At 50.7% G+C, this 13474-nt stretch overlaps 2 protein-coding genes across 2 annotated transcripts; both read left to right on the top strand.

The window, feature by feature from the left end:
* Positions 1-95: 95 nt before the first annotated feature.
* On the top strand, positions 96-2821 carry LOC142026365 (ubiquitin carboxyl-terminal hydrolase 42-like). Its single transcript, XM_075019321.1, has 7 exons — positions 96-111; positions 711-893; positions 1360-1470; positions 1552-1648; positions 1796-1863; positions 2024-2094; positions 2628-2821. The coding sequence occupies exons 1-7, from the start codon at positions 96-98 to the stop codon at positions 2712-2714; spliced, it is 633 nt and encodes a 210-aa protein (XP_074875422.1). The 3' UTR covers positions 2715-2821.
* A 4343-nt stretch (positions 2822-7164) lies between these two features.
* On the top strand, positions 7165-10395 carry LOC142026360 (ubiquitin carboxyl-terminal hydrolase 42-like). Its single transcript, XM_075019315.1, has 8 exons — positions 7165-7459; positions 7873-7983; positions 8059-8161; positions 8303-8370; positions 8532-8602; positions 9060-9142; positions 9376-9487; positions 9806-10395. The coding sequence occupies exons 1-8, from the start codon at positions 7273-7275 to the stop codon at positions 10043-10045; spliced, it is 975 nt and encodes a 324-aa protein (XP_074875416.1). The 5' UTR covers positions 7165-7272; the 3' UTR covers positions 10046-10395.
* Positions 10396-13474: the final 3079 nt, after the last annotated feature.

The following is a 13474-nucleotide window of genomic DNA, read 5'->3' as shown; positions in this document are numbered from 1 at the left end:
AGGATTGGCGCCGATCTTCTCTTTCTGGAGCACGTCCTGACCTCCTTTGTCATCCAAAGCTTTTCCCTCTGTTCCTGAGAGGAGTGATGGCCGCAATGGGGAACGACTCCTGTAAGTAACGGCTTCGCCAGCAGGCTTAGGCTTTGTGAATCCCCAAAGGCAAAGGACGTGGCTGGTGCTCCATCCCTGAATGTGCTGACAACTTAGAGTGAATTCTGGGGCATTTCCTGACAGCAGCCAGACTTAGCCAGGTGCTTCCGATTAGACGCAGGGAAACGCTCCTCTGTCACTCCTCTGCCACTAGTACAAGACTTTGAAAGATGACCTTGCTCGCAGAAAGATCTGACATCAGTCGGGTTACCTTCTGTGCTAGATACTTGCTTGTTTTCATCAATTTACAATCAGGAAGAGGGGAGACTTGACCTGAGAATCCAATTCAAGTCTCGAGAGGGAAAGGAAGGTAGCCCTGGGCACAGAAATCAGAGTGCGGGCTTGTTGCACTTCTGGCAAAATAAGCAGGGGTGCAGCCTATCTTCCAAAACTGTTTCTTGACCAGTAAATATCAATGGGAGCATTAGGCTTCCCCCAGTGTTTCTGGGTTGGAGGTTAGAGCTGGTTGTCCTGAGTGCTCCTGTACAGAACTCGACTTTTAAAAAAGCTTTTGTGCAACAAAATCGTGTCATCTCTTTTCAAATGTCATTTCCCTGCAGTCATTGCCAAGGAAATGGCTCCACAACAAAGGATCCTCTTTCCCCCGGAGAAGATTCGCATGGATTGGCAGCAAAGACAGAGAGCTGGAGCGGGACTGCACAACCTGGGCAATACGTGCTTCGTCAACTCCGTCCTGCAGTGCCTGACGTACACAGCCCCTCTGGCCAACTACCTGCTCTCTCGTGAGCACAGCCAGTCGTTGAGTACTTTGAGGAACATCTCCTTGTACATCTGTTGGGCACTTCCCCAGGATTCCCAGAATCTGGAATCTGATTTAGGAGAAAAGCAGTCCTTCTTTGTTGACCCCACGAGGAGTTGTTCTTTGAACACTCAGGCCTAGCAGCCGCTCGCCTTATCTAGGTGTGTTCATCTTCAGAGAGGCACTTCTTTCTAGCCCTGGGTCTTGGTCCCTATTCCTGCAAGTCAAACTCTCTTTGCTTATTGCACAGAAAACTTCTGTCAGTTAAGCATCCCTCTGAAGAAACTTTTCTACGCACTAAAATGTCCCGAGCTTGTTGGGACGTTGGCACCTTGGGAGGAGTGGAGACTGTTCTTAAAATTTCAGGATCTCCATGAGGTTTCCCATCGCTATGGCTATTATGCTAACCTGAAGAGCTTGCTTCCCTCCCTCCCTCTCTCCCTCTTCAGGTTGTCAGCAAGACTTCTGCATGATGTGCATAATGGAAGCGCACGTTAACGAGGTCCTGCATTCCTCGGACAGTGCCATCCAGCCTAGCGCTGTCATCAACGTCCTCACACGTAAGTCATTTCAGGTGCTTTTACAGGTTTTCTCCCCTTCTTGTAGGAGAGAATTATTAACTTCTTCTTTCTTAGGCATAGGAGAAGATTTCCAGCTTGGCAGGCAGGAAGATGCCCACGAGTTCCTACACTATACTGTCGATGCCATGCAGACAGCTTGTCTGAGTGGAAGCAGCGAGTAAGCACAAGCAAATTACCTTTTCGATGTTCCCAAGCCCTTTGGACTCCTTGCTGTACTCCCACCAAGGAAAACCTATGCCCGGGGCTTTCAGACAAAGCAAGACTCTTGGAGGAGATCACTCTCTGCCTTCCCATTTATTTCCAGGTTGGGCATGTCTTCTCAAGCAACTACCATCATCCATCAAACATTTGGGGGCTTTCTGAGATCCAGAGGTACTTTTCCGCAACTATCGCTCAACTTGGAATTGTCTGTGCCCTTCTGTTGGCCTGTGATAAACAGCCAATCGTGTGACCGGCGTAGTAGGTATGAAGGACGGAAACTGGCACAGCCAGTGACTTCCCCTATCGCTGAGCATTTTGATTTGCCTTCCAGTCACGTGCTTGAGCTGCAAAGCAGTTTCCGATTCCTACGAGGCTTTCCTGGATGTCCCTTTGGATATAAAAGTAAGAGGGTTTATAGCTGTGCTTCAAGACATCCCAAGGCCCCTGTAGCTTTCCGCAATCCATGCTGTTGACTTAAAAACGTATGCTGCGAACACAAGAGAGCTTGGTGGAGGGTCAGAAGTGGAATGGGCTGAGTTCTTCCGGGGAGGCCATGGCATTGATCTCCTTGTAGGTGCTGGCTTTAAGCTGGACAAGTACGAATTATCCTCTCTGCACCCTTGATGTTCTCTCATCCTTCTTCCTTTTGCCCTCCCTCAGCACCCCATCTGGCTCCCAGGCTGATGGGTTGTATCGTTTTCATTATTGATGACCCTGCAGTGCCACAGGGAAGTAGCTCTTGATAGCCCCGGGAATCCCTCAGGAATTCAGTTCCCTGAGGGAAATGTTCAGCATCATACCCTCTTTCTGCCTCCTTCTGGACACTGCTTGCGGGTCCTCAGCATCAGCTACCTGGGTCTTCTTGTCAAGTCCGAGTAAGTGTTTGGGCAAGGGCATTGCCCGCAGCTCACTGCTCTCCTCTCTCACTCCTCCAGGCAGCCTCTTCTGTCACTGCAGCTCTGGAGGACTTTGTGAAACCGGAGCAGCTGGATGGTGAAAACTGCTTTAAGTGTAGCAAGTAAGATGATTACTAGCGACCCAGTAGTACTAGATCCTGCGGGAAGGTGCTGCATGTCATTGAGCAGAAGTCATCGTTTCACATAGGCTTAATGCACGATAACGAGACGCAGCTTTTTTTTAATATGGCCTTATGGTACTGAATAGCCTTAAAATAGTGTAAGGCTGTGTGAGACAAGAAAGCTTGTCTGGTCTTCTTGGGGGAAAATTGGGTGCATTTCAGCACTTGGCTCTGTGCTTGCTTTCAAGGTGTGACAAGATGGTTGCTGCCTCCAAGGGGTTTACAGTCCATTGCGCGCCCAAGGTTCTCACAGTGTGTCTGAAAAAGTTTGAAGATTGCACCGGCAGGAAGATCAGCAAGGTGTGTATGCCACTGGAGGGCAACTTTCTCTTCCCGGAGCAGGAGATTTCCCAAAGCAGTACGCTCTTTCACAAGCTGTTCCTGTTGGCTTTTTCGTGTTCCCTTCCGAGGAGAGGAGAGTTCCGGTGCGAAGACAAGCATGTACTCTGCTCCGACAGAGCTGCTTTGGCCGGGAGCAGTTTCCTGCCAGACAAACCATGCCTGTTGAAGGCTATTTCATGTAGTACTTCAGGATCGTTTCTGAGCCCTCCTGGTCTCCCTGTAGGTTGTGGAGTATCCTGAGTACTTGGATCTTCAGCCATACATGTCCCAGACAGCCGGAGAAGTGCTCCTCTACTCCTTATATGCTGTCCTGGTGCATCGTGGTGACAGCTGTCGTGCAGGACACTATTTGTGCTACACAAAGCAACTTCCTTCCTAGCAAGGGAAAAAATGTGTGCTGGGGAAGACAAACCTTCCCGGCAGCGTAACTGGCGGCCAAGGGTTGGGGGGAGAAGGTCTCCTTAGGGGCTGGGTTGGATTTGTGTTGGCGTACTCTTGGTTCTGTAGTTTTCCGCCTGTGTTTTTGTGGAGAAACCATGCGGTTCATCTCCAGAGACTGATGCCTTTCTTTGCAGGCCAGCAATGGACTGTGGTACGAGATGAATGATATGGCTGTGAATGGTTGTGAATGGTTGTGGCATCAAGACAGTTCTCAGGCAGCGAGCCTATTTGCTGTTTTATGTCAGGTGATGACAAGTGTTAAAATGTGTTCAGAATACGTTTCCTTTTCCTGGCTTTGCTCTTTTTCTTCTCCTCCTGCCTGTTTCTCTTTCTGTCATAGGAGACAATTACTACCTGCCTCCTTCAGTGCTGTTGAATCTGAACTACCCCCCGTCAGTCCTTATCTTCCCTTGCTGGGCTTCAGGCTGCTGCCCTGGTGTAAAGTGGAACTTGCCTGCTGTCTGAAGCTGGCTAATGTAGAGAAGAGTAGTTAAAGGGGGCCTACAGGAAAGATGGGGCGGGACTCTCTATCAGGGAGTGTAGCGATAGGACGAGGGGTAACAGTTTTAAAGTGAGAGAGGGAAGATTTAGATTAGATATTAGGAAGAAATTCTTTACGGTGAGGGTGGTGAAACACTGGGAGAGTTTTCCCAGAGGGGTTGTGGATGCCCCCTCCCTGGAGGTGTTCAAGGCCAGGTTGGATGGGGCTTTGAGCAACCTGGTCTAGTGGAAGGTGTCCCTGCCCATGGCAGGGGGCTTGGACCTAGATGATCTTTAAGGTCCCTTCCAACCCACACCATTCGATGATTCTATGATTCTATGAAATGGAGGCCGTAGGGATGATAAAGACGAGGACTTGCTCTGACAGGGGCAGACCTGGTGGGTTAGACCCCAATCAATTTTCCCATTTGTAGTCTTGGTTACGTCTTCTGTCTGTTGTAGAAACAGCTCCAAGAAAATGACTGAACCCCAGAGAAAGCTGCAAGAACAGCCCTAAATGCAGATCACTCTTTTTTTCTCCAGGGGATGGAGTGCACCCTCAGCAAGTTTGGCGACGACGCCAAGTTGGGAGGGAGGGTTGATCTGCTGGAGGGTAGGAAGGCTCTACAGGGGGATCTGGACAGGCTGGATGGATGGGACGAGGCCAATTGTATGAGGTTCAACAAGTGCCGGGTCCTGCGCTTGGGTCACAAAGAATCCACGCAGCGCTACAGGTTTGGGGAAGAGTGGCTGGAAAGCTGCCTGGCAGAAGAAGACCTGGGGGTGTTGGTCGACAGCCGGCTGAAGATGAGCCAGCAGTGTGCCCAGGTGGCCAAGACGGCCAACGGCATCCTGGCCTGTATCAGAAATGGTGTGGCCAGCAGGAGCAGGGAGGTGGTTGTCCCCCTGTAGTGGGCACTGGTGAGGTGACACCTCGAGTCCTGGGTTCGGTTTTGGGCCCCTCGCTACGGGAAAGACATTGAGGTGCTGGAGCATGTCCAGAGAAGGGCAACCAAGTTGGTGAAGGGTCTGGAGGCCAAGGAGAAGGGTCTGGAGAACTTAGGAGAAGCGGCTGAGGGAACTGGGGTGGTTTAGTCTGGAGAAAAGGAGGGTGAGAGTAGACCTGATCACTCTCTACAACTACCCGAAAGGAGGGTGTAGTGAGGTGGGTGCTGGTCTCTACTATCAAGTAACTAGGGGTAGGAGGAGAGAAAACGGCCTCAAGTTGCACCAGGGGAGGTTTAGTTTGGATATTAGAAAAAAAATCCTTTACTGGAAGGGTTGTCAGGCGTTGGAACAGGCTGCCCAGGGAAGCAGTGGGGTCACCATCCCTGGAGGGGTTCAAAAAGCGCGTAGACGAGGCACTTCAAGACGTGGTTTAGTGGGCATGGTTGCTGGTTGGAGTCAATGACCTTGAAGGTCTTTTCCAACCTAAATGATTCTACGAACTGCGAAGGTGCTAAAAAGCCACGTACAAATGGTTTTTTTGGAGCTCGAGGGTGTGAGAGAGCAGCTGGGTGGGGGCCTGGCAGCCAACCAAGGTCAACCCAGCGCAGTTGCTGAAGACGTTTCTTTGGCAGCGCCAGTTCAGAGTCAGCCTGTGGCCGACTGTCCTTAGAACTTCAAAATCCCCACTAGGTTTCCCATCGCTATCTCGAGGGGCAGATTAAAAATCCATTGGAAATAAACCCGCGAGAGACCACGTGCTTCGCTACACGAACCTCTTCAGACGCAATCCTGGACCTGGGAAGAGTGGAAAAGAAATCCAAGGTCAACCCGGATGTGAAGACGCTTCATTACGGCCCTGGGCAGCTTTTTATTCATCTGGCTGGTGCGGCTCAGGGAAGACGTGGGAGCTCTGTTCAAGGGATGACCAGCCCTTTGCCAGCAGTACGTGGGGAAGCCCAGTGGCTCCCAGTTGCTGGCTACCTGAGGTGCCCGGTCCGTGGCCACAGCCCCCGTGTCACAAAGGGGCAGCGATGCGGTGCCCGCCCGGCGTTTGTGACCTCACCTGGCCGCGGCTTTGGCATCCCAAAAAGCGAGCCAGGGGCAGCCAGTTGGGCTGAGCTGGCCTTCGGGATAGCTCGGCTCCTTCCTCTGCTCCTTGAATGCCTACTGGTTTTGGGGTTTTTCCCAACCATTTATCGTTTACTGCTCGCTTCTTCTCAACTGCCATCCTCGCACAAAGGTAATTATGGTTTGACTTTCAGGGCAGATCATAGAGTGGGTAGATAACGGGATAAAAGTATAGGCTGGTCTATACCGTCGGAGCTGTAGGCTGAGCTGTTGCACCTTGATGGGCTGGCCAGAGGTGGGCTACGGGCAGAGTTCCTGTTTGCTAATTATTATTTCTTTATTATATCCTAGGATAGGTAAGTAGAGGGGGTGGTAGCGTAGTCCGAGGCGTTGGGCTCAGCCTAGAACGGCAAGAAGCGGTAGGAAAGGAGGCAGAAAAGGAGCACGGCAAAGGCAGATGTTAAAGTAGCGGCCGGAAGATTTTTAATCATTTTGTTGAGCTACGATTATTTCTTTGCCATCAGGTGACGGGATTTGCGCCGGTCTTGTCTTTCCGGAGCGTGTCCTGAGATCCTTTGTCATCCCGAGCTTTGCCCTCTGTTCCGGCGAGGAGCGATGGCCGTGATGGGGAACGAGTCCTGTGAGTAACAACTTCGGCAGCAGGCTTGGGTTCTGGGAATCCCCAAAGGCAATGGAGGTGGCTGGTGCTCCGTCCCTAAATGTTGAGGTCCTGACAACCGAGAGGGAATTCTGGGGCATTTCCTGATGGCACCCAGACTTACCCAGGTGTTTTCAAGCAGGGAGACGCGTTTTTTGGTCACTGCTCTGCCACTGTGTACAGTCTTCGAAAGAAGACATTGCTCGTAGAAAGATCTGACATTAGTAGGGTTACCTTCTGGGCTTGTTTTCCTGAAATTACAGTCAGGAAGAGGGAAGGCTTGATACTGAAGTTCAAGACTCTAGAGGGAAAGGAAGGTAGAAGTCCAAGTGTGGCTTTGTTGGACTTTAGGGAAAGCAAGCAGGGCAACACATTGTTTTCCAAAACTCTTTCTTGACCAGAAAACTTTCGATGGCAGCGTTAGGCTTCCCCTGATGCTTCCAGGTTGGATGTTTAAGCTGGTCGTACTCCTGTCGAGAACTCAACTTTTTTACATGTGCTTTCGTGCAACAATATTGTCTCATCTCTTTTCAAATGTCGTTTCCCTGCAGTCGTCACTGAGGGGATGGCTCCGCCGCAAAGGATCCTTTTTCCACCGGAGAGGATTTACATGGACTGGCAGCAGCAATGGAGAGCTGGAGCCGGACTCCACAACCCGGGCAATCTGTGTTTCCTCAACTCCATCCTGCAGTGCCTGACCTACACCCCACCTCTGGCCAACTACCTGCTGTCTCGTGAGCACAGCCAGTCGTGTGAGTACTTTGAGGAACGTCTCCTTGTCAACCTGTCAGGCACTTCCCCAGGATTCCAAGAATCTGGAATTGAAGAGAAAAAAAGCAGCCCTTCTTTCCCAGTTCCCCCGAGTTGGTCGTCTTTGAATGCTCAAGCCTAGAAGGCACCTGTCGTATCGAGCCGTGTTCATCTTCAGAAGGGCACCCCTTTCTAGCCCCAGGTCTTGGTCCCTATTCCTGCAGGTTAAACCCTCTTTGCTTTATTGAAATATTCTGTCAGCTTAACATCCCTCTGAAGAAAGTTTTCTCTGCACTAAAACGGCCTGGGCTTGTTGGGATGGGGAGACTTAGAACTTCAAAATCCCCACTAGGTTTCCCATCGCTGTGGATATTTTGCTCACCCAAGGCTCTTGCTTCCCTCCTTTCCTCTTCAGGTCACCAGCGAGGCTTCTGCGTGATGTGTAGAATGGAAAGCCACGTTAACAGAGTCCTGCGCTCCTCGGGCAGTGCCATCTACCCTTCGGCTGTCATCAGTGTTCTCTCACGTGAGTCATCTCAGGGGCTTGGACGAGTTTTCTTCTGTTCTTGTAGGAGAAAGCTACTAACTTCTTCTTTTTTAGTAATAGGAGAACATTTCCAGCTTGGCACGCAGGAGGATGCCCACGAGTTCTTACGTTACACTGTTGATGCCATGCAGAGAGCTTGTCTGAATGGAATCAGCAAGTAAGCACCAGCAAATTAATTTTGCAATGTTCCCAAGCCCTTCGGACTCCTTGGTGTAGTGCCATCAAGGAAGAACTATGCCCAGGGCTTTCACACCTGGAGGAGATGATAATAACTCTCTGCCTTACCATTTATTTCCAGCTTGGACATCTCTTCTGAATCGACTACCATCGTCCACCAAATATTTGGGGGCCTTCTGCGATCCAGAGGTACTTTTCCACAACCGTTGCTCTCCTTGGAATTGTCCGTGTCCTTCTGTCTGCCTGTGATGAGCAGCCGATGGTGTGACTGGCGTAGTAGGTGTGAAGGACGTAGAGCGGCACAGCTGGTCGACTTCCCCTATCCCTGAGCATTTTGAATTTCCTTCCAGTCACGTGCTCGAGCTGCAAAGCGGTTTCCGATTCCTACGAGGCCTTTCTGGACATTCCTTTGGATATCAAAGTAAGGGAGTTTGTAATCGTGCTTCGAGATGTCGCCAAGGCCCCCGTAGCTTTCCAGAATCAACACAGTTGCTTTAAAAAACACGTAGTGTGAACACAAGAGAGCTTGGCGGCAGAATGGAAGGATCCCTCTGCATCCTTCTTCTTTTTGCCCTCCCTCGACACCTGTCGGACCCCTAGGCTGACGGGTTGTATTATTTTCGTTATCGATGACCCTGCACACCATCGGTAGCTGAACCGAGCAGTGGCACAGAGACGTAACTCTGGATAGCCCCAGGAATTGAGGGAAATATTCGGCATCGTACACTCTTTCTGCCTCCTCGCGGGTCCACAGCGTCTCTCCTCAGCGTCAGCTACCTGGGTCGTCTTGTCAACTCTTGATAAAGTGTTTGGGCGAGGACATTTCCCGGAGATCAGTATTTCCCGGAGATCAGCTCTCTCCTTTCTCACTCCTCCAGGCAGCCTCATCTGTCACCGCAGCGCTGGCGGACTTTGTGAAACCCGAGCAGCTGGATGGCGAAAACTGCTTTAAATGCAGCCAGTAAGATGATTATTAACAATATTAGATCCTGCGTGAAGGTGCTGCGCATACTCCAGCATAAGCCATCTTTTCGCGTAGGTTAGATGCGCAATGATCAGGCACAAATATTTTAATATGGCTTTATGCATCTGAGCAGCCTTAAAACAGCGTAGGGGTGGGGGAGACACGAAAGGGTGTCTGGCCTTTTTGGGGCAAGATAGGGCATATACGAAGGCTCTGTGCTCGGTTTCAAGGTGTAACAAGATGGTCGCCGCCTCCAAGAGGTTTACAATCCATGGCGCGCCCAGGGTCCTCACGGTGTGCCTGAAAAGGTTCGAAGATTTCACCGGCGGGAAGATCAACAAGGTGAGTATGCAACCAGAGGGCAACGTTTTTCTTCCCGGAGCGGGATATTTCTCATGGTGGTCCGCACTTTCACAAGCTGTTGAGTTTTATTGTGTTCCCTTCTGGAAAGAGAAGAGTTGCTGCGGGAAGACAAGGACGTACTCTTTGGCCGACAATAGTTTCCTGCCACCCAAACCATTACCTTTAGGTTGCTTTAGGGAAAAACCAAGTGTTCGTGAGCCCCAAAGATGTATTTATACACCTCTGGCCCCTGGTCTTGGAGGGATATTTCGTGTAGTATTTCAGGATCATTTCTGAGCACTCTTGGTCTCTCCGTAGGTCGTGAAGTATTCCAACTGCTTGGATCTTCGCCCGTACATGTCTCAGCCAGACGGAGAGTCGCTCTTCTACTCTTTATACGCTGTCCTGGTGCACAGCGGTAACGGGTGTCATTCGGGACACTATTTCTGCTACACAAAGGTAAAGAGAAACTTCCTTCCACGCCAAGAGAAAAAGGAAGACAAACTTTCACGGCAATGGTACCGGCAGCCAAGGATTTGGGGGAGAACGTCTCCTTAGAGGCTGGCTTGGGTTTGTTTTGGCGGTTCTGGAGTTTTTCTGCCTGCGTTTTTGTGGGGAAACCATGCAGTTCATCTCCTGATGAACAACGATTCATATCGTTGCCTTTTTTTTTTTTACAGGCCAGCAATGGACTGTGGTACGAGATGAACGATTCATCTGTGGGTCATTGTGACATCAGCACGGTCCTCCAGCAGCAAGCCTATTTGCTGTTTTACGTCAGGTAATAACAGGAGAGTAAGGGAAAGACGGGAAGGGACTTTTTACGAGGGATTGTAGTGATAGGACTAGGGGGAACGGTTTTAAACTGAAAGAGGGTAGGATTAGGTTAGCTGGTAGGAAGAAATTCTGATCGATGGTGCATCGAAATTTTTTCTCCAGGTGCTCTGATTTGAAAAGGGGAGAAAGGGTGCCTTCCTCACTGGCACCAGCATATGCCTGTTCCTCCCTCAGTCAATGCGGGGCCGAGGGCAAGCAGGAGGATGCTGTGGGACCAGAGGGTCTGCCTCCTAGGACTAAGGTAACCTGGGGAGGTGGCTCAGGGCACCAGAGGGACAGCAGATTTCTTTCTGGGATCTTGGCATTGCTCTCTTCTCCCTCCCACGCTGCCGCTTTCTTCACAGCCGCAAGGCTGCTCCCTCTCAAAGCATCCCACCTCGATCCACCCCATTTGTCCGCCTTTGGCCCTTCTGCCTTTGCAGCCCTCCAGGAGAGGCTTTGGGAGGCCCTTAGCTGTCCCCTCCCACAGCTGCTGGGGTTTCCCCACTGTTCAGGTCCTTTCAGCAGGAAAGGGCAGGACCTTTGCACAGCTCTCTTTGCAGGACATGGCGGTGGGCACGGAGGACTCTCCAGAGGACAGCAGCTCCTCTGCACCAGCCAGCACCAGACAGCTAACCCAGGCAGGTGCATGGGAGGCATCTGCAGGCTGGCCAGGCAGGCTCAGCATCGCCTCCTACGTGGGCTCCTGCTTGCATCGCTTCTTCTGCGGCTGCCTGAGGCTGGTGTCCAGAAGGAAAGCTGCGTGCCCGGTCTGCTCTCCACCACTTGCCCCTCTGCACACCGTGCAAGAAGACAGCACCAAAGAGGAGCACGGATGCAGCCCTTCCCGCTGCCAGAGGAACGGTGCCAGGGAGAGGGCCCGGAGCAGATCCCCGCAGTGGGGAAGAGATGTCCGGAGCTGGTTGGTGGACACCACAGACTACGACCACTCAACAGGGACGAGGAGGAGGAAGAGGAGGAGGAGTCCTCCAAGTCGTGATCACGCTCCCAGGGATGCTGCTGCTCCAGGGCCCTCCAACGGCACCTCCCAGTCGGCTCCTGCACCCAGTGCTGCTCAGGAGCAAACCCTGCCAATGCAGAAGCAGAGCAGATCCCTGCGGCAGGGCTACGCTCTCCGCAGCCGGGTTGTGGAGACCACGGACTACCACCGCTCCGCGAGGAGGAAGAGGAGGCGGAGAGCAAGTCCTCCACGTCATGACCGAGCCCCAAGGGATGATGCGGCTGCAGGGCCCTCCAATGCCAGCTCCAAGCGGGCTCCCACACCCAGGGCTGCTCGGGAGCACGCTCAGCTGCGGCCGAGAAAGCGGAGCAGATCCCCACATCGGGGCTCTGACCTCTGCAGCCAGTTTGTGCACAGCACCGAGTGTGACCCCTCAGCACGGAGGAGGAGGGTTTCAGCACCCCGGAGACGCACATCAGGCAATCACTTGGGGCAAGAAGAACAACCCACAACGCCAAACTGTTCCTGTATGAGAGGTGTAAAATAAATGTGAAATTATGAATAGCAATACCCCAATGATTAGACACGATTTCTTACAAGACAAGAACTGGTTGAAACCTAAAGAAACAATCAAATAACAGGTTTAAAATAAAGAAAAGGGGGGGGGGGAGGAGTTCCACATCCCCGCCAAGACTCAATTACACGGTGCAAAACTCATTGCCATGGAAGACTGTGGAGGCAGGAGCTATAAACAGCCATAACAAAGGAATTTGGCAAACTTGGGGTGGGTGAGTATATAACTGGATAATGAACTTGGTGGGCTAGAGTTGCCCTGTCTCAGCCCTAATCTGCTGCCTGGTGGCAGCAAAAGGATAAAACTGGAAAAAAGCATCTCTCCCCTTCAGATGCAGTCCTTCAGTATTCACAACACAAGCAGATGAAATACTAATCCAGAGGGACTTAAGCGTGGTATTTCTAATGCTTCTTTGTACTTGTAGTCAGACTGAAGAGGATTTTGGCATGCCATATGTCCTAGTTTCAGCCAGAATAGAGTTAATTTTCTTTCTAGTAGCTGGCATAGTGCTATGTTTTGGGTTCAGTATGAGAAGAATGTTGATAACACACTGACGTTTTCAGCTGTTGCTAAGTAGTATTTATACTATGTCAAGGACTTTTCAGCTTCTCATGCCCAGCCAGCAAGAAAGCTGGAGGGGCACAAGGAGTTGGGAAAGGACACAGCCAGGACAGCTGAGCCAAACTGGCCAAAGGGGTATTCCATACTGTGTGACGTCATGTGCAGTATATAAACTGCGGGGAGTTGGGCAGGGGGGGCGAGCTGCTGCTTGGGATCTAACTGGGCATCGGTCAGCGAGTGGTGAGCAATTGCACTCTGCATCACTTGTTTTGCATATTCTCATTCTTTTATTATTCTCATCATTATTATTATTTTCTTCTTTTTCTGTCCCATTACACTGTCTTTATCTCAACCCACAAGTTTGACTTTACCCCCAATCCTCTCCCCCATCCCACTGCAGGGGGGGAAGTGAGCGAGCGGCTGCGCGGTGCTTAGTTGCTGGCTGGGGTTAAACCCCGACACCATACTGTATGTGCCTGTACCAAGGTACGCTGCTTGGAGGGTCAGGTACACCAAAGGAAGATCATCTACTCCAACCTCCTGCACGCAATGGCCATTTTCATCTATGTATCTCAGCGCCAAATTGAACGTCTTGGAAACATAAAGGCTCCTGCCTGAGAGCGTCTAGTCATCATTTCCTTTGACAGTTCATTCCAAAATTAGTCTCTCCCACAGTTCAAAGGAAGAAAAAAACCTCCAAAAACCAATGTCTCCAACTTCAGTTTTTAATTTCTGCTATGCCTTTTACTGTGTTACATTTTCTCTTTTCCAAAGATTTCTACATGCTTTTTCCAGTCATCTTTTGATCTGCAACTCTTTCAGGCTCTCGCTAGAAGTTATTTACCTCTTCTATCTACATAACTGTCTATGTAACTGTTATACAGATAGTCTTCTATCTCTGTAACAAGTATATTCCGTCTTAATTACTAGAAGGCAAATCACGGGTTTGTTTCAAGTATCATGAGCTTAAAGTCTCATTATTTTGCTTTGCTGGACTCATGATTTTTCACATTGGAGACTGCCAGCATCTTACTACAGCAGAGTGAAAAAAGCTTTTGTGTGTGATTTTTTTGCT

This window comes from Buteo buteo, chromosome 33 (assembly GCF_964188355.1).
Source record: "Buteo buteo chromosome 33, bButBut1.hap1.1, whole genome shotgun sequence".
Classification (NCBI taxonomy): Eukaryota; Metazoa; Chordata; class Aves; order Accipitriformes; family Accipitridae; genus Buteo; species Buteo buteo.
Note: the sequence above shows the minus strand (reverse complement) of the source record. Positions and strands in the feature narration are given on the sequence as shown.